Genomic DNA, 25,654 nt, shown 5'->3' with positions numbered 1-25,654 from the left:
GGTCAATAGCTTTCTGTACATAATCAGAGAAGTCCTCAGACTGGAGGGAGATGGGCAGAGATTCTTTGAGTAAACATGAAGTTAACCTGCATCCTGGGGTCCTTCTGTGGTCTGTATAAGAGGATAACCACATTAATCTTCATTTGCCTAGGATGAGTGTAGTTTCAACAACACAAAAATTCAAAATAATCCAGGACAATGCTCAATCAGCAGCCCATCAAACAGTATACAGTAGTTTGAACTATTTACAACATGTGATGCAGCAATTCAGCAAGCCTCCTTCAAACAGCATTTTTCAAACCTGTGACCTCGATCACCTGGAATAAAGGCAGCAAATATGTGGGAAGCACTAACTGCAAGTTCCTCAAGAAGCTACACATCATCATTTGCAAACATGAAATAGAAGCAGAAGTAGACCATTCAGCTAGTCAGGTCTTATTCCATAAGATCATATTACTCTGTTAGTGTTCCAAATGCTAATTATCTGCTACCCCCACAAATTTTGATTCCATTGTCCAACAAGGATTCATCCAATTCTGCCTGAAAAACATTCAATGAAACCCCATCACCTCTGCATCAGAAACAGAGTTCCAAATTCACACAATCCTGCAAAAATAAAAGCCTCATCTATTGTAAAAGGGCAGTCGCTAATTAGAATAATTCAGAATCTTACATTTTTAATCAAGTCACCAGTCATGCTAAACTTCTGCGGAAACATACCCAGATAATGTAAACTATCCTCAGAATAACCCCTCATTCCAGACACTAACCTAGTAAACTTCCTCTGAACCAGCTCCACCATTTAAATCCTTCCTTAAATAAAGGAGACCAAACAAAAAGTACTCTGGATAGTACTGAAGATGGCCTCATCAATATCCTCAATAACTGAAGCAGAACATCCTTGCTTTTTATGTTCGATTCCTCACAATCTTAAAAAGAAAAATGCTATCCTAATGAGATGTAAGGCAGCCAACATCACTAAAGACTCTGTCCCACTCCAGTAATACTTTCTTCCAATCTCTTGCATTAGGCAGAAGATACAGAAGCTTAAACACATACCAACAGTTTCAAGACAGCTTCTTCCCCATTATTTGGCTGCTAAAGAGACCTCTAATTTCAAATCTAATGTCGATCTTACTTTGTGCAACTCTTGTGCAGCCATAACCTTACATGCTTTGCTCTGTCCAAACACCCAATGATCTGTATGTCGTTATATGTTCATCTCAAAAAGCAAGGTGCTGGAAAAAGCACAGCAGATCAGGCTCCAGCAGAGTAGTAGGCAAGTCAACGTTTCAGGCATTAGCCCTTTTGAATGCAAAACAGAAATTTTCACTGTATATAGGTACATGTGACAATAAGTCAAATATTATGCTGCACTTGGACACCTAGATCCACTAGCTAGCTAACAACTTCATATTTTCTTGCAACCTTCTGTTACAACATGGGGTAAACTCTCCTGCTTAATTTCAAACTGGCAACACAGAAAAAAATTATCCCGTGAAGCAATCTGTGAAAATTTGATCGGCCAACAATTAGTTAAAGTAAAAATTAACAATTTTATTTCTTAAAGTCTAAGAGAATAATTAACTAACAACTATTTACAACTCCTTCCTCTAACCTATCTGTAACCGATAAAACTCCCGATTAAGATTTACAAAACCAAACTTATCTCAAAACCAAACAGCTTTCGTCTTCTGTATTTCTGTGTTCTTAGGGATTTCTGCTTCATAAGTTACTGTTCAATAAAGGTATCTTTAAAAGAGCTATTTTTCAGGCAGTCTTTTTATATTCTGGGACTCAGCAGTTCTCTGCTCAACTGTTCAATTTTACCTAGTCTTATACCTCCAAAGCATCGGATTGTGTCATTGGCTTTTAATGTTATCAATATACTAAATTAATACTGGATTGGAGTTTAGTATTTTTTGGGGTATGATTTAAACTGGCCTAATTTGAATCTGTTTTCTGTTTCCAGGCAACCAATTAAGCGAGTTGTTTGACCAAATATTACATTATATTTCTTTTCAGAACATTTGGTTTTGTCAGGTAGTTTTGTTGCTTTTAACTCTCTTATAAGGTACAGTACACCCACATCTTCATAACACTTCCCTCTTTCTTTATTGGACAGTGTATTGAGTACAGGAGTTGGGAGGTCATGTTGCAGCTATACAGGACATTGGGTTGGCCACTTTTGGAATAATATGTGCAATTTTGGTCTCCCTCCCATTGGAAGGATGCTGTGAAACTTGAAAAGGGTTCTGAAAAAATTTACAAGGATGTTGCCAGGGTTGGAAGATTTGAGCTTGAGGATGAGGCTTTTTTCCTCTGGAGTGTCAAAGGCTGACGGATGACTTTACAGAGGTTTATAAGGTCATGAGGGGCACGGATAGGATAAATAGACAAGGTATTTTCCCTGGGTTGGGAGAATCCAGAACTAGAGGGCATAGGTTTAAGGTGAGAGGGGAAAGATATAAAAGGCAACTTTTTCACGCAGAGGGTGGTGCATGTTTGGAATGAGCTGCCAGAGGAAGTGTTGGAGCCTGGTACAATTACACCATTTAAAAGGCATTAGGATGGGTATAGGAATAGGAAGGGCTTAGACGGATATGGGCCAGTGCTGGCATACAGGACTAGATTAGGTTAGGATATCTTGTCAGCATGGATGAGTTGGACACAAGGGTCTATTTCGTGCTGTACATCTCTATGACTATTAGATTTTTGCCACTTTCAAAACTATCTATATCTTTCTGCAAACTCCTTAAGCTTTCTTCATATCAATTGGCGCTGCCTGTGACTTTAGTTACCTTATCTTTCACTTCCTTCATCTAAGTTATTGATATAAGTTGTAAAAAGCTGATGTCTTAACAGAGGACACTCCCCACTTCCCACATCCTGCCAAATGCCCTTTATGTACTGAGTACGATCTTCTGCCAGCCAATCTTTTCTCTGTACTGATATGTTACCAGTTACATGATGAGCATACATTTTGTGCAGTAACCCTTGGAAACCCAGGTCCATTACCCAATAAGCTCTGCCTTATCCACAATGCATACTACTCAGAGTACGAGATGTTCAGAATGGAAACAGACCCTTTGGTCCAACTTGTCCACACCAATCAGATATCCCAAATTAATCCAGTTCCATTTGCCAGTACTTGGCTCATATTCCTCTAAACCCTTCCTATTCATATACCCATCCAGATGACTTTTAAATTTTGAAATTGTACCAGCCTCAAAGACTTCCTCTGGCAGCTCATTCCATACATGCATCAACTTCTGCATGAAAAAGTTGCCCTTTGGGTCCTTTTAAAATTCTTTTTCCCCTTACCCTAAACCTATGCCCTCTAGTTCTGGACTTCCCCACCCCAGAGAAAAGATCTTGTCTATTTACCCTATGCATGCCCCTCATAACTTTATTGGAGTTAATTGCAAGAATAGAGGTTTATAAATTGGCTAAACAGGACTTTCTTTTGATGAAACCATGACGAATCTTCCCAATTACCTCAGGTTTTCCTGAGGTACATAGGTACAATCTCCAACAATGTATAACTTCCATACGCTAGCCATCAAGCTAACTGACTGATAAAATACCCCTTTTCTGTCTTTTTTGAATAGAGGTTATATTTGCCATTTTCCAGTCTGTTGGAACTTTTCCTGAAACTAAAGAATTTCAGAAAATTAACAACGAATGGACCTACTCACCAATTAGCCACCTCTCAAGACCCTAGGACAAAGTCCATCTTGACCCATACTGGAAATGGTCGAAAGTGAGTTTAAGTTAATATTAAAGCTGTAATAATTGGGATTAGGATAATTATGGTCTTGGGAAAAACAATATTCAGCAAGAACTGGTAAAGGCTAGAGAATCTCATCCACGATCTGTTGTTGATGCTCATGTACCCGTGTGTGAGTTACATCGAACTCGCTCACTCTTTCAGAAGAAATTATCAAGTTGATTGGACCTCAGACACAGCCAAAACAGAACAGAGAAATAACAGAGAAACTGATAAAGTGGTCAGAGAAAGAATTCCTCCCTTCAAGGTGCAAGATTAGATTAGATTCCCTACAGTATGGTAACAGGCCCTTCGGACCAACAAGCCCACACAGACCCTCTGAAGAGTAACCCACCCACACCTATTCCCCGACTTTACCCCTGACTAACATATCTAACAACATAGGCAATTTAACATGGCCAATTCACCTAATCTGCATTTCTTTGGATTGTGGAAAGAAACTGGAGCACCCAGAGGAAACCCATGCAGACTTGGGGAGAATGTGCAAACTCCACGCAGACACAGTCACCAGAGACTAGAAGAACCCAGATCCCTGGCGCTGAGAGGCAGCGGTGGTAATCACTGAGCCACCGTGCCATCCCCAAACGACAAGAATCCTCAGAAGTCTTATACCTGGTTTGCTTGTTAATTAGCAAACACAATTAAATAAACCCTGCTTTTTTAAAAAAAAAAATCACTTGCTATTACACTCTGCATAATGATGGCTGACTTGATGAGAAATTGCAATTTGATGTTATGGTCCAGATTAGACTCCCTCAAAATATTTTAACATAGACTGGATCCAACTTTTTTTTATTTGAAATGGCAAATATAAAAAAGTGTCTGTTGCAGATGAAACATGACTGGTCAAACTACTTTGCCAGTCTGGTCAAAATACAACCAAAGAACGAAGAATTTAGCATGACTTAACTCTACTGGAGAACTTAACAGAATAACAGTACAATAATTAATTGTTCAAATATATTAACATCCCACAAACACACCCTTTGGCAAAACAAAAGGAAAAATTCAGAGATTCTTACATGCAGTTCTCCAATCCAGAGGGAAAAAAAAGAGAAAATTCAGAGTAGCAGCCAGGAGATAGTCACTCAAGCTTCCAATTCTGTTAAGACCCAATAGCTCCTGATGCTACTGACAAAATCAAAACCCTGAAATATGGATGAGAGAGAGCTGGTCACACTTGTTCAGGCTGTTAAAAAAAAACACCCTAAGGTCTCCTAAGCTGTTTACTCAAGTGGTCTTCAGTAGCCAGCTCAGTACCTCTGCCTACAACCTCTCTTCAGTTTGATTAGTGCCATTTGCATTGTGATTGCCACTTCACTAAGTTCCTCTCACCTTCATGTCCGGATTTCAAACCATCTCACCATTAGATCAAAATCCAAGCACTTCCTTTCTAACAGCATTGAACATACTTACACCCCACAAACTGTGGAGGTTCAAGTCAGCAGTTCCAACTATCTTGAGGGATGTTAGTGAGGAGCAATAAAACCTGGCTTTGCCAGAGACACCTCCTGAACGTACAGAAAAAAAAACCCATAGCATATCCCAATAAACTGAAGAACATTTAACAAGTATTGCACAACTAAATAATTTCAAAGGTTAATGCAACAGGTCCAAATACTAGACTCAAATTAGACTAACAATTGTGCAAATTTTGATATATACAAAATAACTGTTTCCTTAGGAAGGAGGTGAATTAATGTTTAAACCCTATGTCTCAGTAAACTTTAGTTTAGGTTTTCAATTAGCCTTATTTTCTACAAACAAAACTACTTTTCACCAATTTCAATAAGCTAAACCCAACTCAATTTTAAGATGATAACAATTTTAGGCATTTGAATATTATTAAAACTAAAGAATTCAGAGTAGTAGCAAAAAAGGTTCCTGAATGACTTTTTCCCGAATGCTGCTAATAATTAAACTTTTGACAAATGAAAAAAAATTGAATGAAGGAACCGCAACCCGTCTCATAAAAGTAAACTGCTAGCGTTCTGTAGAGTTGGTGTGGAGTCCTGTAGAGACAGACCTGTCGTTGCCCCATTCAAACATTCGCGTGATATACACGATTCAAACACAAACGCCTACAGCGATCGGTTATAACATTGCAAGATCGGGTAATGTAACTCAAAAAGGCTATGCTTTCTTCAGAATTTGAACACTGGGGCAAAAGGCCAACCGCTTTAACAAATACATCGCCCGCTGTCCAGCTCTCCCCACGACTGAGCATCAAAGCCTGAGGCCAGTTACACAGCTGCCATCTCGAGCAAAAGCTGCGCTTATTGTCCAAAGGCTGTTACAACAGGTAGACTCGGCTGCGGCCTATGCCAGGCAATGGGCCCCGGGCCTGCATGAAGTCCACGCTCTCTCCCACAAACTCCTCACCCCACCCCTGCCCCTGAATCACATGGAGATCTCTCCTTTACCCGGGCGGGACGCTGTGACAGTGCGAGCGGCAGCGACTACATCAGACGAATCCTCGGTAGGCTTTGCCGCCTGCCCAACGGTTGCGGTAGAAGTCCACCCTGGCTTTTCTCTCCTCTCTGCAAACGTGGTCGTCAGGAGTGAAGAGGAGGTGGGGGAGGGGAAGGGAAGGGGAGGGGAAAAAAGAAGCCGGTGAAGATGGCTCCCCCCCCTTCCCCCCGCTCACGCCCACGCCGCCGCAAGCATGCGCAGTGCCTCCAGCGTCGGCTTGCGTCTGACGTCAGCGCGTCGAGGACGGTTGACGGTTGACACCAGCCGGTGGCGGGACTGGGGAGACTGAGGGAGCGGGTCATGGAGCTGGCTTGAAATTCATCTTCGCCGGGTAAGTGAAACTTCACCGTGAGACCGGTTATTGAGACCCAGACCGCCAACTGAACTGCGTCGAGGGGAGGGGGAAACAGTGGAAAGTGTAGTGTTCGGGTTGTGAACTATAATTGGGCGTAAAGCGAGTACTGCAGATTAGATTCGAGAGTGTGGTGCTGGAAAGGCGCAGCAGGTCAGGCAGCATAAATCCCCCAGCCCCCCCCCCAAATAAACTCCGCTCAAAATGCTTCCAACTCCTGGCTTTTGGAATCCCTCCAGTGTGGAAACAGGCTATTCGGCCTATCGACTGCACACCCACCCTCCGAAGAGCATCCCACCCCTGCCATAATTCCTGTACCCCTGCATTGACAGTGGCCAATTCACCCAGCCTGTGCATCATGTGCCACCTAACATGGTTAATCCACCCAACCTGCATGTCCACAGACTGTGGGAGGACACCCACACAGACGGTTGCTGGAGCGTGCCGTGGTAGTAAGTGCTTGCGTGTCCTGTTTTTCTGTAGGAAATTTTGCCCCTGTCTCCACAGGTGATGAGGATTTGGAAATGCAACAGTACGCCACGAAGAAGATTGGTGCTTTTCCGACACTTTTCGCAGTGCAACCAGTGACCGTCTCAGGAGGCCACTGTGCAGTGGATGTCTCGCCTTGAGTTTCAGTGATGCTAGCTGAAAATGTGTTGCTGGAAAAGCGCAGCAGGTCTGGCAGCATCCAAGGAACAGGAGAATCGACGTTTCGGGCATAAGCGCTTCTTCAGGAAAGGTAGCATCCTTTCAGTGATGCTACCAGACTGACTGAGTTGCTTCAACGCATTCTGTTTTCATATCAATTTATCGGGCAATTTGTTACTGGACTGCCAACGATGAGATGATGTGCTTTCTCTTGCTGTATGGAAAGCTAACAATTTAAAGCAATTTGACCACAAAGAAAACACCTGATCAATGAAATTGAAATGCTTTACTAAAAGGAAACGGTTCATTAATGGGACATGGGAGTTGCTGAAAGGCAGCACTTTTTGTCTCTCCTGAGCTGTTTGACCATGCAATGAATGAGACATTTGAAGTGCTGATTTTCATTTGGTGAAAATATATCCAGTGTGTTCTTGTGAAGTTCAGGGTCAGTACTATGTTTTGAAATGTGACATGTGAGTTGGAGAGTACTTTGCAGCAGGAGGTGATTCAGTCTGTCTCTAGACCTTGTCCTTCAAGATGTGGAGCACATACTCTTGGGAACTGTTTTTCAAGGAGTTGTGTATCTTGCAAACTGATCAGTGCAGTTATAATGTGCCAGGGTTGATTGGAGTGAATATTGAAGGTAGTAGATGAGGTGCCAATCAACTGGGCCATTTGTCCCATTTTCTGCCACTTGTCCACGCATTCCATCAGGCTGCTTCCTCTTGAAGTTTATCACTACTGAACAACCCAAATGGCCTCCTTTTTCAAAGACCGCAATTTCCCCTCAGACGTGGTTTACGATGCTCTCCACCGCATCTCCTCCACCCTTGAACCCCGCCCCTCCAATCGCCACCAGGACAGAACCCCACTGGTCCTCACCTACCACCCCCCCAACCTCCAGATACATCGTATCATCCTTCGTCATTTCATACATCGTATCATATCCTTCGTCATTTCCGCACCTCCAAACAGACTCCACCACCAAGGATATATTTCCCTCCCCTCCCCTATCAGTGTTCCGGAAAGACAACTCCCTCCGTGACTCCCTCGTCAGGTCCACACCCCCCACCAACCCAAGCTCCATTCCCGGCACCTTCCCCTGCAACCGCAAGAAATGCAAAACTTGCGCCCACACCTCCCCCCTCATTTCCCTCCAAGGCCCCAAGGGATCCTTCCATATCCGTCACAAATTCACCTGTACTCCACACACACCATTTACTTAATCCACTGCACCCAGTGTGGCCTCCTCTACATTGGGGAGACAGGCCGCCTACTTGTGGAACATTTCAGAGAACACCTCTGGGACACCCGCACCAACCAACCCAACCGCCCCGTGGCTGAACACTTTAACTCCCCCTCCCACTCCGCCAAGGACATGCAGGTCCTTGGCCTCCTCCATCGCATGACCATGGCAACACGACACCTGGAGGAAGAGCGCCTCATCTTCCGCCTAGGAACCCTCCACCCACAAGAGATGAATGCAGATTTCTCCAGCTTCCTCATTTCCCCACTCCCACCTTATCTCAGTCCCAACCCTCGGACTCAGCACTGCCTTCTTGACCTGCAATTTTCTTCCTGACCTCTCCGTCCCCCACTCCCTCTCAGGCCTATCACCCTGACCTTAACCTCCTTCCACCAATCGCATTCCCAATGCCCGTCCCCAAAGTTCCTCCTCCCTACTTTTTATCTTAGCCTGCTTGGCACACCCTCCTCATTCCTGAAGAAGGGCTTATGCCCGAAACGTCGATTCTCCTGCTCCTTGGATGCTGCCTGACCTGCTGCGCTTTTCCAGCAACACATTTTTCAGCTCTGATCTCCCAGCATCTGCAGTCCTCATTTTCTCCCATTCCATTCACCTGTCACCCCTGAGCTTAGTAACGTATGTTGTCTCCCAGCGAGAGAAGCTTCTTCTAAATCTTGCACCCTTGTTTTGAAATCCCTCACCATTCCATGTTTATATAACTACCTCGATCTCTGCACTGCACTGGTGAAAACTGTGCAAGCAGCTCACTGAGCCCCAACATCAGATTGTTTTCCACCAAATAGTATGAATTTATTTCTACCACTTGTGGTCTTTAAGTGAAATTGCAAGCTTTTCAGTAACTATTCAAATTTAAACTTTATTTTTAGTGGCAGCTGACAGAACCAATAGAGTACATACCTGGCACATCCAAAGATGGTTGTGGTTGTTGGGGGTTAGTCATTTCCAGGACATCTCTGCAGGAGTTCCTCAGGATAGAACATTTTAATTAAACTGTTGAGATATATTATGATAGACCTTTGGAGCAGTTGGAACTTGAGATAGGGATACTACTACTGGGCCACAAGAACCCTCGGTTCCTAAGGGTAGTGTTGTATGCCTAAATATCTTCAGCCGCTTCATCCAAGATTAGAAGTGAGGATGTTCGCGCAATGATCAGTATCATTCGTGACTTCTCAGTTAATTAAGCAGTCATTGTCCACATGTAACCAATATGGAGAATATCCAGGCTTGGGCTGAAAAGTGGCAAATAATATTCATGTTCCACAAATGCCTCGCACTAATTAAACCCAACAAGAAACAATCTAACCATTGCCTTTTGACATTCATTGACATTACCATCACTGAATTTTCCCATTCTCAATATCTTGGAGGTTTCCATTGACCAGAAACTGTATTGGACTTACTAATGTAAATACAGTGGCTACAAAAGCAGGTCAAAAGTGAGGAATACTGCAATAAGTAACCCTCCTCCTGACTCTCCAAAGCCTGTCTAACTGCTACAAGGCAGAAGTCAGGAGTAATCCCCACTTGCCTGGATGAGTGCAGTTCAACAACTCAAGGAGCTTGATACTATCCAGGACAAAACAACCAATCTGAATGGTGCCACATCACTTCACCGATGCTCCGTAACAGCAACGTACACTATCTACTGTACTGGTAGAAATTTGCCAAAAGTCCTGAGGTAGGACTTTCGAAGCCTACAATCAATTCCATCTAGAAGGACAAGGGCAACAGATGTAGTTGATTCTGTTATAATGTGTGATTCTTCGATGTGAATTGGTTTTAAGAATTTAGACTGTTATTTGTAGAAGGTGAATTTCCCTTACCTCTATTGGCTATAATGCGCTTCTGGCCCTGTTAGTTTACATGGCATGCCTATTGCGCAATTTTCTTAAAATAAGAGAATGCACAAGCACGGAACTTCCATGATATATCAGAACAACTATACATAGAAACACTATCCACCTGCAAGTTCTCCTCCAATCCTCTCAGTATTCCGATTTGGAAATACATCATTGTTCCTTCAGTGTCAATAGGTCAAAATCCTGTAATTCTCTTCCTATTAATACTGAGAGTCTACCTCTAGCACATGGACCACATGGACTATAGTGATTCAGGAAGGCAGTTCACCATCACCAGCTTGAGGGCGATGAGAGGCAGGCAATAAATGCTGGTCCAGTCAGTGATGTCATGTCCCATGCTGCTGAGGTTGTCTTTTGTCCTATGGAGTACCTGTTTATCTTTGTTCAAAATATGCTTAAAAATTAAAAATAATTTTGTTTTCATCAAGTTTTAAATGCTTGTGGATTTTAAGATTATACTTTCGGCTATTTATAAATTGTCTCAACTTAACAGTGACAACTTGTAGTTATTAACAACTTAGGTGCACGGATGAAATGTACTATAGTCAACTTTGCAGATGGCACTAAAAAAGGAGGGAAAATAAGTTGCAATGAAGAAATAAAAAAGTTACAAATGGATATGGATAGGTAAATTATATAGACCAAATTCTGGCTGATGGGTAACCTCTCACTTATCCATTTTGGTCAGAAGAATAACAAGGCAACGTATCTAAATAGAGAAATGTCAAAATGCTTTGGTGCAGTGTGATCTGGGTGTTCCTGCACATGAGTTGCAGAGAGCGAGCAAGCAAGTACAGCAGGTAATAAGGAGGATAAATGGAATTTTGATATTTATTGCTAAAGGAATAAAATGCATAAGTCGGGAAGGGTTGTTGCAATTGTACAGGCATTGATGATACCACGTCTGGGATACTGTGGGCAGATTTGGTGCGCTTACTTGTAGGAAGTAATTGCATTTAGGGACAGCTCAGACAATGTTCATGAGATAAATTCCAGAAGGCAAAGGCTTGTCTTATGAGGGGAGATTGAGCAGTTTAGATCTATATTCACTAGAGTTTAGAAGGATTACAGGAGATCTAATTTAGGTTTTTAATTGCTAAAGGGGGATTGACAAATTAGGTATAGAATCGATGTTTCCCCTTCTCTGGCTATCAAGAACGCAAGGTTTTAGGTTAAGGGGTGGCAGGTTTAAAACAGAAATGAGGAGAAATTACTCCAGCTGAATATTATCCCTCATAACTGGGCAACAAGAACTGGAAGGAGAAAGTGAGGACTGCAGATGCTGAGATCAGAGTTGAGTGAGGGGTGCTGGAAAAGCACAGCAGGTTAGACAGCATCCAAAGGGGCAGGAGAATCGATGTTTCGGGCAAAAGCCCTTCATCATGATTAGAACTGGACATAGTATTCCAAAAGAGGCCTCATCAATGTTCTGTACAATGTCAACATGACTTTGCAACTCCTATATTTAAAGGGAAGCTAGGGAAGTCATTGGTGGGCCCTCTGTTGAGATATTTGTGTCATCGATAGTCATAGATGAGGTGCTGTAGGACTGGAGGTTGACTAGTGTGATGCCACTGTTTAAAAAGGGTGGTAAGGACAAATCAGGGAACTATAGACCAGTGAGCCTGATGCCGGTGGTGGGCAAGTTGTTGGAGGGAATCATCAGGGACAGGATGTACACGTATTTGGTAAGGCAAGGACTGATTAGGGTTAGTCAACATGGTTTTGTGTGTGGGAAATCATGTCTCACGAACTTGATTGAGTTTTTTTGAAGAAGTAACAAAGAGGATTGATAAGGGCAGAGTGGTGGATGTGATTTATATGGACTTCAGTAAGGTGTTCGAGAAGGTTCCCGATGGAACACTGGTTAGCAAGGCTACATCTCACGGAATACAGGGAGAACTAGACATTTGGATACAGAACTGGCTCAAAAGTAGAAGACAGAGGATGGTGGTGGAGGCCTGCCTTTTAGACTGGAGGCCTGTGACCAGTGCCTGTGCCACATGGATTGGTATTGGGTCCCGTGTGTTTTGTCATTTATGTAAATGATTTGGATGTGAACATAGGTAGTATAGTAAGTAAGGTTGTGGATGACACCAAAATTGGTGTAGTGAACAGCGAAGAAGGGTTACTTCAAAGTACAATAGTGTGGGTCGATGGAGTGCAGGTTCATAATTCCTTGAAAGTGGAGTCGCGGGTGGATAGGATAGTGAAGAAGGTGGCGTTTAGTTTGCTTTCCTTTGTTGGTCAGAGTATTGAGTACAAGAGTTGGGAGGTCATGTTGCAGCTGTATAGGATATTGGCTAGGCCACTGTTGGAATATTGCGTGCAATTCTGGTCTCCTTTCTGAAGGTAGCATGTTGTGAAACTTGAAAGCGTTCAGAAAGGATTTACAAGAATGTTGCCGGGGTTGGAGGATTTGAGCTACAGGGAGAGGTTGAATAGGTTGGGACTGTTTCCCTGGAGCGTCGGAGAGGTTTATAAAATCATGAGGGGCATGGATAGGATAAATAGACAAGATGTTTTCCCTGGGTGGGGAGTCCAGAACTTGAGGGCATTGGTTATGGTGAGAGGAGAAAGATATTAAAGAAACCTAAGGGGCAACTTTTCATACAGAGGGTGGTAATGCGTGGAATTCGTTGTCAGAGGAAGTGGTGGAGGCTGGTACAATTGCAACATTTAGAAGGCATCTGGATGGGTATATGACTGGGAAGGGTTTGGAGGGATATGGGCCGGGTGCTGGCAGGTGGGACTAGATTGGGTTGGGATATCTGGTCGGCATGGACGAGTTGGACCGAAGGGTCTGTTTCCGTGCGTACATCTCTATGACTCAGCAATGAAGGCAGATGTGCCAAATGCCTCCTTAACCGCCCTGTCTATGTTTGACGCAAACTTTGACAAATTATGTACTTACACCCCTCGGTATCTCTTCTACAGCATTACCCAAGACCCTACTTATAATTGTATCAGTCTGGCCCTTGATTGTTTTACAAAATGCAACACCCCACATTTATCTAAATTAAACTCCATCAGCCAATCTTCAGCCCACTGATCCAGTTAATCAAGTAATCTTACATAACTTTCTTCACTTAACCATGAAACCACCAATTTTGGTGTTGTCTGCAAATGTACTAGCCATGCTTTCTATATTCTCACCTAAATCATTTATATAATTTCTTGTGTTCTTGTGACAATAATATAGATGCCATTGATTTAATAATTTTTGGTTTGTTGAGAAAACGTTTTGTTTGTACTCATTCTTCAGTATAATAACACAGTTTTAAAACCTGCTGCAACTGTTAATCATTGATTTAATATTCACTTTGCTTTTAATAAGGGAAGATGTCATGCCAAAAAAATGTGATCCTAACTGAAAACCCCTGCTTGCTTTAGGTGTTCCCAATTCAGTTAGTCATTCAATAGTGATGCAATGTTAGTCCACCTACCCCTAGGCTGAGGTTCAGGTTCAAGTCCCTCCTGCTCCAGTGGTACGTAAAAACATTTCTGAACAGATTGATTTTAAAAAACACAGTTTTTGGATTTAAAATGATGCAAATATGTGTTTTGTGACTAATTAGTTGACTGCATTAGAGCTTTGTGGCGAGTTTACAAGCTAAGGTTAAAACAGCAATATCCTAATTCAGTAACTTTGTCTTTTGATTTGCTTTGTGTTTGGGTGACTATTACCCTGGTCAACTAACACTAACAAAAGTAATTTAAGTTCTGATATGACATGTCTGCTTCATGATAATGCACCATGAGGACATAACAGTAACTGTAGGAAGGCTATCGAGTTAATTTTTCACCTGCACCTGCTTACTCATCTGCGTTGATAGGTATTTAAAGTTTTTGCGAAGATCCTTAGCTGGGGTTGTGGATGCGGTAGTTGGTTAGATCCTTAGCTGGGGTTGTGGATGCGGTAGTTGGTTAACTTATCGAGTTGCTGGTTTATTGTGCAGATGTTTCGCTACCATGCTGGTTGACATCATCAGTGTGACTTCCATTAAGCGCTGTTCTGTCATGCTTGGCTTTTATGTAATCTGGTCTGTTTTTATGTAATCTGACTTCCAGGTCTTCTCTGTAGCAGTTTGTACATTGGGTCTATCTCTGTTTGTTTGTTTATGTGACTTTTTGGTAGAAAACAACACCAAGAAGACACTGTACCTACCAACACACTGGCCATCTTACCCTATGTGAAGAACTTGTCAGAATTAACTACCAGGGTTCTTATGACCACGAGGTATTATGGTAGCACACCAACCAACGACCACACTACGCCAACTATTTATGAGGACAAAGGACCCCATACCCCCACGACATGTAGGACCAGTGTGGTATACAAAGTTCCTTGCAACAACTGCAACAAGCATGATATTGGGCAAACAGAAAGAAACCTGGCCATCCGACTTGACAAACACCAATTGGCAACTAAACAACATGATCCACTCTCCCTCATCTCCGTACACACAGACCAAGAGGGCCATCAATTCGAGTATGACAAAGTAACCATTCTAGGACAAGCCAACCAGCAACAATAGAGAGTTCTCAGAAGCCTGATTTTCTTCTGAAAAGGTCATCAACAAACACACAGACCCAGAGTACGGACTGCTGCAGAGAAGACCCAGAAGTGACACTCACCCCAACCGACTGGACCACACAAAAACCAAGCAGGACAGAAAAAAACTGCCTCTCGGAAGTTGTACCGATTATGTTCCCCAGCATGGTAGTGAAACGGCTGCATGATAACCCAGCAGCTCAGCAAACTAACCAACTACCTCATCGATAGGTATTACTATCCCAATAAGCACTGGGGAGGGCTATTGTGGCAGAATGGTAGTGTTCCTACCTCTTGACTAAGAGGTCTGCATTCAAGACCAGCTTGCTCCAGAGGTATGTAAGAACATCTCTGAACAGGATAATTAGGAAAATAAGTTTAATTTTTTAAAAAAAGCACTGGGGTTCAAGTCTCGCCTCAGGGGGATGCTTTAACATGCTTTAACAATATCAATAGAGAATATTTAATGCTATTTCAGTTGCCTTTGCTGGATAGCACTCTAACTTTTGAGTCAGAAGATTCCAGGTTTTGGTTTTTTGAGGGAGACAGCAGCATAATGGTAATCCAGAAGCCTAGGCTAATGAACGGGGAATATTGGTTTGGCATGGCAACTGGTGAGATTTGAATTTTTAAAATAAAATCTGGTACAAAATGCTCTCCTAATGGCAACCATTGTAAGTACTATTGATTTGTTATTTGGAAAAATAATCCATCTCATTCATTCATGTTCCTTCAGAAAGTAAATCTGCAGTCCTTGTCTGGTATGGGCTATAACTGACTGCAGATCCACAACAAGATAGTTGCCCTTTTTGACTGCCATCTGAACAACTGGAGATGAGCAATAAGTGCTGGCCCAGTCTGTGATGTCACATCTCATGAATGAATGCAAAAAAGAATCCCATTCCAGAGCTTATGAAGATTAAAGCTGCTGCTCCAATGCAAAATGGAGTGTGTGGGGCACTGTTCAAGGTGTTATCTTTCAGACGAAAATTTTAAAAGATGGACAGTCTGCCTGTTCGATTGCATGTAAACGATCTCAAAGAAGTGTAGAGGAGTTAACCTTGGCCAATATTTATTGACATGTCAAGAACAGATTATCTAGTCATTGTCATATTACTGTTTGTGGGAGTTTGCTATGTGCATATGGGTTGCCACGTTTCCTACATCAGTAGTGACTACATTGCGAAAGCATTTTTTTTGAATGTTTAACACTTTGTTACATCTGGTGAAAAGCGCACTATAAATTCAGATCGATCTTTTTTTCCCCTGTGATGTGAGCTGACAACTCAATTGTATTATTTTAGTTTTAGGCAGTGGGTAATGGTGCTATCCACGCTGTGGAATTTCTATATACTTGTGTGATGGTTGGAATATTGTACAAACTACTGGAATGCTGATAGAGAATATTCCCCGAGAAATAGCAGTGCAAATTCCTTTTGCTTTCTGACATTTACAACTGTTGGGACAAGGAGAAAGTGAGAACTGCAGATGCTGGAGATCAGAGCTGAAAATGTGTTGCTGGAAAAAAGGAAGAAGGGCTTATGCCCGATATGTCGATTCTCCTGTTCCTTGGATGCTGCCTGACCTGCTGCGCTTTTCTAGCAACACATTTTCAACTGTTGGGACAAACCAACTTCTTGAAATGTGTCCATTCTGTTACTCTTTAATCTGAAGTTTGATGCATTTTTAAAAAAGCAAATTAAAATGTATTTGTATATACCCTTACATATTTTTACATATACTCCTACCTTGCACTCATTGCTTTCCCCACTGCTTATCCTTTGTCATGCATCCCATTAACATGGAGGCCACACTTCCCAAGAAAAGCCTACCTACAGCCTCTGATCTTTGGCTGACTCCAACTTATGTGGAAATACTTTCGTTGTCCCTGATGTACTTCACCTGAAGATCTCTGGGATCAACGTTTTCTTTTCATGACCTCTAATGACAATTTACCAGATGTTGGGAACTGCATTCAGTAGAGCTTCTACCACTTAATGGATGAGAAGGCCCCACTGACTGAATGGAGCATGTTTGACATATATGTCTATCTCATTTATGTATTTATAATAAAGGAGTTCTTTGATTTTCAATAATTGTCTTTCAGTCAAATTATGTTCTATTTTGCAGATCAAGAATCAAGAATAATGACCACCGCAAGTAAAACTCCGCCTGGAGAAGATCCAAAACAGTTGGAAAGAACTGGCACAGTGCGTGAGATAGGTTCACAGGCTGTTTGGTCCCTATCTTCTTGTAAACCAGGTAAATATAGATTGGTTATGCACTTTTAAGACCTTTTGTAATTTAATTTGTTTCTTGTTCCATTTAGGTCAAATCCAACTTGGACATAGTCGGATAAAGAACTGTATTAATTTTGTAGTATATCCTTAAAACATCCTAAAGTTCCTCACATTTTAAAAAAATGCTTTTTAATTAGGCGAAAACACCCGGATTGCAAATGTGATATGCATTAAGAAAAAATTAAATGACTGACTAGTTTACTTTCAGTGATGTTGGTTTAGGGAGGGAAATCAGCCAGAACACAGGAAGAACTCCCTACTCTTAGGTAGTACAATAGGATCTTTGCATGACCAAGCACTTTGGTTCTCAGCTTAATGACTTATCTGAAGGATCTTGCTTTCAACGTTAAGCATTCTTTTCACATTGCATTGTTGTGTCAACTGAGGTTATCCATTCAAGCCCTGAAATCTGGCTTGAATCTGCAGCCGTCAGAGTCAGCTGTTGGAGAGCTAATAACTTACTCAATTTGATATGGGAGGCAGTGGCAGAGTAATAATGTCACTGACCTCGTAATCCAGAGCCCAGACAATTGTTCTGGGGGCGTGGGTTTGAATCCAGTCATGATAGATGATGTAATTTGGATTGAATAAAAGTTCACCTAATTGTAACCGTGTAATCACTGCTGATTGTCATAAAAATCCACCTGGTTCAATAATATATTTTAGAGTAGAAATCTTCCATTCTTATGTAGTCATCTGCATGCGACCAACATCATTGTCATTGACCGTCCACTGGCCTGCAGGTAATTAGAAATGCTAATGATGCCCACATCCCAAGAATGAATACAAAAAGAAATGCGCAAAGGTTCAGTGACCCAATTTATTAAAAACTGAGAATTTAGGAAAGTAGGAATAAGGACAAATTGATGTTAGGGTAGATGATGACACTTCTACGTTTTGGTGAACTCCTTCAGCATAGTACAATTTCATTATAATATCAACTGTTGCATTAAACACTAAATTGGCAACACTTAAAGTTTTGATAAAAATTCATGATAATGTTTCAGTTTTTATTTCAGATTTCCAGCTATTAAGTTTAAGATTTTTAAAAAGCCTATGTGAAAGAAATTTAAACAACATTCGGGGCGGCACGGTGGGCTCAGTGGTTAGTGGTTAGCACTGCTGTCTCAGCGCCAGGGACCCGGGTTCAATTCCCGCCTCAGGCAACTGTCTGTGTGGAGTTTGCACATTCTCCCCGTGTCTGCGTGGGTTTTCTCCGGGTGCTCCGGTTTCTTCCCACAGTCCAAAGATGTGCAGGTTAGGTGAATTGGCCATGCTAAATTGCCCGTAGTGTTAGGTGCAGGGGTAAATGTAGGGGAGTGGGTCTGGGTGGGTTGCTCTTTGGAGGGTCGATGTGGACTTGTTGGGCCGAAGGGCCTGTTTCCACACTGTAGGTAATCTAATCAATCAATCTAATAATTAATTTTTATCACATTAATGCTGATTCAAAGATAATCAATTTAGCAATATTCCTCCAGTTAAAAACTTTGAAAGGGAGCAGAATGTGAATGCATCTCTCTTTACATTAGCCAGAAAAACCAGTAAGATGTTCCAAACAGAACAGCAACTGGTGTTGCCATGACTGATTTCACTGTTCTCTGAGTAAGAGGAGTGGGTAAAACAGCAACAAGTGATGCCATGAAGTAGGGCTGTGTGGACAGGCTTCTGTAAAATTAAAATTTATTTAGTCAGACTCTTGTTACTGAAGATGGAAACCTTAATATGGTTGCTCTAATGTCTTGGTGAAGAAACATGGACATGCATCCCATTTGTGGTTTGTTTTTAATCTTAGTTCTTCAGGTTTAAATTTCCAATTTCATTTGAGGACTAGAATCAGTGTTACCACATCAGAGAGAACTAAGCCTTTTCTTAATGTTAAAGGCATGGGTTTTATTGTAAGATCAGGATTTTTATTGAATGCTTACTCTGAATGTATATCCTCCGGCCCCATGTGTTCACTCAGACTTGCATATAAGCTACCATTGTCCAATTTTTCTTTGTCTTGTTTTCCTCTGTTCACCTCATCCAACTGTGAAGACCTTCTAACATCTTCTGTTCCAGCATTCTACCCCAATGGACATTTCTTCACTTGTAACTGCTTATCTGCTAACCTGCCATAGGCTCAAGTCCAGTTAAATGCCTTCCTCGATAGTTCTTCCTTTTACTACAACCCCATGGCATTACCCAACAGTGGCTTACAGAGTCACAATGCAAATATTCAGTCCTCAATTCATGCAGTCCATTCAAAGGGAATGGATATATAAATAGGGATGTTTTACTGAAACTATGAAGACACCATCAGACCACAGCTAGAATATTGTGGACAGTTTTGGTCTGTATCTGAGGGAAGATGCAATGGCCTTGGAGGCAATTCAGAGAATGTTTACTGTACTTGGTTGATTCCAGATATGGAGGGATTTTCTTATGAGGACAGATTGAGATTGTTGGATATGTACTCATTGGAGTTTGGAAGAATGATAGACAACCCTATTGAAACATATAAGATTTTTAGAGGACTTGTCAAGGTAGATAGTGATTGATTACAAAGATTCCTTCTAACTCTAACCTTTCTGGTAGCCTCCAACCAAGTCTGTTCTGCCTTTATCCAAAGATGTACAGGTCAGGTGAATTGGCCATGCTAAATTGTCCATAGTGTCCAGTGCATTAGTCAGGGGCAAATGTTGGTTAATAGAGTAGGGGAATCGGTCTGGGGGGGGTTACTTTTCGGAGGGTCGATATGGACAACTTGGGCCAAATGGCCTGTTTCCACACTGTAGGGAATCTAATCTTATTGGCATGATTAGCTGTTCCTTTCCTATGTTTATTATGCTTCTACTTTGTTAAAAAAAAATCCTACCATGCTTTCAGCCACCTCCCCTAGCAAACAAGTCCTTCATTTTGATTTTGGAAATGAACAACTAATTTGTTCAAGAATGGAACTTCTTTTTTAAAAAAAAAGTTGTTGCTGCTAATGTTCCACATGTAATAGTTTACATTATTCTTGTGAGCAATCATCAGTTGAACATACTGAAACATTGCATTCTTCATTAGGTAAAATATATAACAAACTGATTTTAATTGCTTCAACAGGTTTTGGTGTGGATCAGTTACGTGATGATAATCTGGAAACATATTGGCAGTCAGATGGATCTCAGCCTCATCTCGTTAACATCCAGTTTCGGTATGAGTATATGGATGTGTGCAATATTTGCTGGTTAAAAGCTTGATAATTCAATATGGTTAGACTAATGCATTCTTGTCAGAGTTTATATTTCACCTTTCTGATAAATTATTGTGTTGTTGACATGCTGCATCTGTTTGTATGGTTGTGTCCTGTTGTAACCTATTGTTGTACTTTTGGAGTCTGATTTCTTGCATAGCCAAGCTGTGTCCTTTAGCATCTTATGACTAACAAAGACCTTGGAATGCATAATGGTTTCATGGTGGGTGCAGCACTGCTCATAGAGTTTGCTTGTTTTCTGATTTCTGGCTACTGTACCAATGCATCTAATTCTCATTCTAATTCTAATGCAGGCAGATCTTGACTGCCTACGTGGTTTCATATTTTGTCATCTTTTAAGCAACAAGTTAATGGCATGTCCTTTTTTTCCCAATTAAGATGTCTTTTTTGGAAAACCTCAATAGGTATTGAAGCTATAACTAACTCAATTTTTTACTCAGATGGCTCAGCTTCTGAAAAAATGCAGCCTTCACCTATTTTATGTCACTTACTGACAAACTGATCAGCTGAAGCTTCTGGCTATAGCTTGTAAGACCTCTATTCAAGATGGTGAATTGTGAAATGTGCTTTTTTTGAGTTAAGTTGATCTTCCAGTATTTTCCAATTAATTTAGTAGGATATCTTTGGTCCTGTTGAGTTGGGCTTGAAATGTTGACATTGTGTAACCCCTAGTTTTCAATTTTTATTTCACTACTTGCTTATGTGGTTCCTCAAAGATGAAACTAAAAATCACACCTTTATTCTTAAAGCATAAATTTGGATTGGATATATGTGATTTCCCAATTCACGTGGGAATTTGAGAAACTTCTTTCTGTTGTTATCAATCTTTTGTAAATGTTATCGATGACAAGGGACTTTATAGCCACCCTGCCACTACAGAGTTGCTCTGGATGGAGTTTCAGCAATGCATGTGTTGTGTCTCTTCTTTTTGTTTGGTTTTTAAATTCTGCCCTGTACTGTTTTAAGTTGCAGCTTGCTTTTTTGTTTTGTTTGCTGGCAAAGCTCAATTTGGAATTAGCTCTCTGTCTAAACAGGCTCACTAAACAAGTATTCACTATTCCAGTAGTGATTTTCTTTTTCTCTTTCTGGGATCCTGGTGTAAATGTAGGCTACGTGTTTCTGTGACTGGTGTACCCTATCTCACAACACATTCAATTGACCATCCACAGTAGGCAGTGTGCTGAACCAACCTGTGCTAGCAAACCTCAGAATGCCTGTCCATTATTAGATGTGATTCTGTTATTGGTGACAGTTTACAAAATAATCTTCACTAAGAATTTTACTGGAAAATAATTCAAGATTATCAATGGGGCTTGCGATGTACTGGGATTTGTTTATGCACGGTAGAAGTCACATTTAGTCACCTACAAGACCTTGTTCTTTGTAGGCAAAGGGAATTTGTCCATATAATCCACCTTTGTCGTTGAAGAAAGGATTATGAGGACTGCTAAACCCTATTGAATTTCCCATGCCAATGCCCTAACCAATCGGAGCCTAGCTTCCTGAACTGAATTTAATCGGCAAACTAAGCTTGACAGTTAACAGTTTCTGCTATATCACCATGCAATCCCTGATAACCAGTTGGCTGGATAATTGACATTCCTTTTCTTTATTGTGTCTTGGTCCTGATGAGTGCAAATTGAAACTTCACCTGGCAAAGGAGCAGTGCTCTGAAAGCTGGTGATTTTAAATAAATCTGTTGGACTATAACCTGGTGTTGCAAAATGAAAAGTATTGACTTGGTACCATAGAGTCATACAGCATGGAATCTTCGGTCCAACTCGTCCATACCGACCAGCTGTCCCAATCTGAACTAGTCCCATTTGCTAGCATTTGGCCCATATCCCTCTATTCATATACCCATCCAGGTGCCTTTTAAATGTTGTGATTGTACTCTCCTCCACCACTTCCTCTGGTAGCTCATTCTCTCTCCACCCCCCGAGGCTTCCAGCTTCATTCCTGATAAAGGGCTTTTGCCCGAAACATCGATTTTCCTGCTCCTCAGGTGCTGCCTGACCTGCTGTGCTTTTCCAGCACCACACTCTTGACTCTAATCTCCAGCATCTGTAGTCCTCACTTTCGCCAATATGTGCACCACCCTATGTATGAAAATGTTACTCTTCAGAACCTTTTTAAATCTTTCCTTTCTCTCCTGAAACCAATATCCTCTGGGGCAGCACGGTGGCTCAGTGGTTAGCACTGCTGCCTCTCAGCGCCAGGGTCTTGGGTTCAATTCCAGCTTCGGGCGACTGTCTGTGTGGAGTTTGCACATTCTCCCCATGTCTGCGTGGGTTTCCTCTGGGTGCTCGGTTTCCTCCCACAATCCAAAGATGTGCAGGTCAGGTGAATTGGCCATGCTAAATTGCCCATAGTGTTGAGGGATTTGTAGGTTAGGTGCATTAGTCGTCAGTAAATGTAGAGAAATAGGGTCTGGGTGGGTTACTCTTCGGAGGGTCGGTGTGGACTTGTTGGCCTAAGGGCTTGTTTCCTCAGTGTCGGGATTTTATATATTCTATCGACTCTATACCACAGACTATTCAATCTCTCTCGATAACTCAAACCCTCCAGTCATGGCAACATCCTTGTAGATGTTTTCTGCAACCTCTAAGGTTTAAGAACACTTTTCTCATAGAAGGATGACCAGAATTGTACGCAGTGTTCTAAAAAGGCCTCAACAGTGCCCTGTATGGCCACAGCTTTTCATCCCAACTCCTAAACTAATGTTCTGACAAACGAAGATAAGCAGACCAAACACCACCTTCACCACTCTGAAACTGGCATTGCAGGTTGACAAGGGACAATGCACCTGCACCTCCTGGTCTCTTGGTTTGGCAACACTCATGAAGGTCCTACCATGAATTGGTTATGTCCTGCCCTAGTTTGACTTAACAAAATGCAACACCTCGCATTTATCTAAAGTAAACTCCATTTACTATTCTTCAGTCCATTGGTGCATATGAATAATGAAGAATCGCATCATCCAAATGGTGAGGCTGCAGGGAAACCTGGGTGACCTTTGTATATGTTTTAAAGCAAATATTATTCCAGTCTATTTAAGATATGTTCAAATTCAAATATTTAAACATAGTTAATAAATGGAAAATACTTAAGCCTAAGTCCAGATCATTAATTAGTCTTTATAGGTGAAATCTAGGACAACTACTGTTTTAGTTCTAGTTTCCATTATTTATTTTGTGGGCACGTTCCAGAGTCAATCTGTTAAACATTAATTGATGTAGTAACAATAAAAAAAGCTTTGGGCTTCAGGACACAGTAATGTTATAATTGATTTAGAAATCACATCTTTTAGAGTCATAGAGATGTACAGCATGGAAACTGACCCTTCGGTCCAACCTGTCCATGCTGACCAGATATCCCAACCCAATCTAGTCCCACCTGCCAGCACCCAGCCCATATCCCTCCAAACCCTTCCTATTCATATACCCATCCAAATGCCTCTTAAATGTTGCAATTGTACCAGCCTCCACCACTTCCTCTGGCAGCTCATTCCATACCCGTACCACCTTCTGTGTAAAAAGTTGCCCCTTGGGTCTCTTTTATATCTTTCCCCTCTCACCCTAAACCTATGGCCTCTAGTTCTGGACTCCCTGACCCCAGGGAAAAGACTTTGCCTATTTACCCTATCCATGCCCCTTATAATTTTGCAAATCTCTATAAGGTCACCCCTCAGCCTCCAACATTCCAGGGAAAACAGCCCCAGCCTGTTCAGCCTCTCCCTATAGCTCAAATCCTCCTGGCAACATCCTTGTAAATCTTTTCTGAACCCTATCAAGTTTCACAATATCTTTCCCATAGGAAGGAGACCAGAATTTTGTATTGCCAGAAGTTATTTCAGTTGCTGATACTATTTCCTCTGACCTAAAAGATGTGAGTTCAAGTTCAGTATCCTGGAGGGTACTGTTGACCAGGAAGTGAACTGGGCAAGGCACATAAATACACTGACCTCAAGAGCATGTCAGTGGCTAGGAATCCTGTCGTGAGTGTTTCATCTCCTGACCCCTAAAGCCTGTCTACCACCAATGAGGCACTAGTCAGGAGTGTGATGGAATATTCACCCTTTGCCTGAATGAGTGCAGCTCCAACAACATGCAGGATGAAGCAGCCCACTTGATTCACACCTCATCCCTGAATATTCACTCCTTCCACCACCATCACTCAGTAACAGCAGTGTGTTTCATCAACAAGATGCACTGCAGAAATTCACCAATCCTCCTTCGGCACCACCTTCCAAATCCACAACTGCTTCCATCTATAACGACCAAGGCAGCAGATACATGGGAACAGCACAACCCTCAAGATCCTATCCAAGCCACTCACTATATTCTGACTTGGACATATGTTGCTGCTCCGTTAGTGTAACTGGGTCAAAATCCAAGAACTCCCTACCTAATGGTATTGTGAGTCTACCTGTACCAAATGGACAACAGCATTTTAAGCAGGCAGCTCACCACCACCTCCCTCTGCCTGAAGAAATTCCCTCATCTCAGTCTTAAAAGGTCATTCCTTCACTCTGAGGCCGTGCCCTTGGGTCCTAATCTCTCCTGCTAGTGGAAACATCTTTACGTGTGCTCTATCTCTGCCTTTCAGTATTCTGTAAGTTTCATTGAGATCCCTTGTCATCCTTCTAAACTCCATTGGGTACAGACCCAGGGTTCTCAACTGTTCATATGACAGGCCCTGCATCCCCAGGATCATTTTTGCCTCTGGACCCCTTCCAGTGCAAGCATGTTCTTCCATAGATATGAGACCCAAAACTGCTCTCAGTATTCCAAATGAGGTCTGACCAGAGCTTTATACAGCTCAGGAATACATCTCTCTGCTTGTATTCAAACTCTTTTGAAATGAGTGCCAACATTACATTTGTCTTTTGCATTGTCAACTGAACCTACATGTTCACCCTAAGCGAATCTTGAACTATGACTCTCCAATTCCTTTATGCTTCAGATTTCTGAAGCCTTTCTCTGAAATAAAGTCTGTGCCTCTACTCTTCCTACCAAAGTAGGAACCAAAGGAGTAGCCATGGGCACCCGTATGGGCCCCAGCTATGCCTGTCTCTTTGGCTACGTAGAACAGTCGATCTTCCGTAATTACACCGGCACCACTCCCCACCTCTTCCTCCGCTACATTGATGACTGCTTGGCACCAC

General features: G+C 41.9%; 2 protein-coding genes across 3 annotated transcripts in view; one reads left to right on the top strand and one right to left on the bottom strand.

Moving 5' to 3' along the window:
- The window catches only part of abce1 (ATP-binding cassette, sub-family E (OABP), member 1), an 83,152-nt gene extending 76,726 nt beyond the window's left edge, over positions 1-6,426 (bottom strand). The window contains exon 1 of the mRNA XM_043699036.1: positions 6,214-6,426. The gene's annotated coding sequence lies outside the window, so the exon portion shown is untranslated. The remainder of the gene's footprint in view (positions 1-6,213) is intronic.
- Positions 6,427-6,486: 60 nt separating this feature from the next.
- anapc10 (anaphase promoting complex subunit 10) overlaps positions 6,487-25,654 on the top strand; it is a 52,397-nt gene continuing 33,229 nt past the window's right edge. For both annotated transcript variants that reach the window (XM_043699050.1, XM_043699058.1), the window contains exons 1-3: positions 6,487-6,593; positions 17,077-17,208; positions 20,337-20,427. In XM_043699050.1, coding sequence (XP_043554985.1) covers positions 17,094-17,208; positions 20,337-20,427 — 206 coding nt within the window. In that variant the 5' untranslated portion in view covers positions 6,487-6,593; positions 17,077-17,093. The remainder of the gene's footprint in view (positions 6,594-17,076; positions 17,209-20,336; positions 20,428-25,654) is intronic.

This window comes from Chiloscyllium plagiosum, chromosome 1, assembly GCF_004010195.1.
Source record: "Chiloscyllium plagiosum isolate BGI_BamShark_2017 chromosome 1, ASM401019v2, whole genome shotgun sequence".
Taxonomy (NCBI): Eukaryota; Metazoa; Chordata; class Chondrichthyes; order Orectolobiformes; family Hemiscylliidae; genus Chiloscyllium; species Chiloscyllium plagiosum.
Note: the sequence above shows the minus strand (reverse complement) of the source record. Positions and strands in the feature narration are given on the sequence as shown.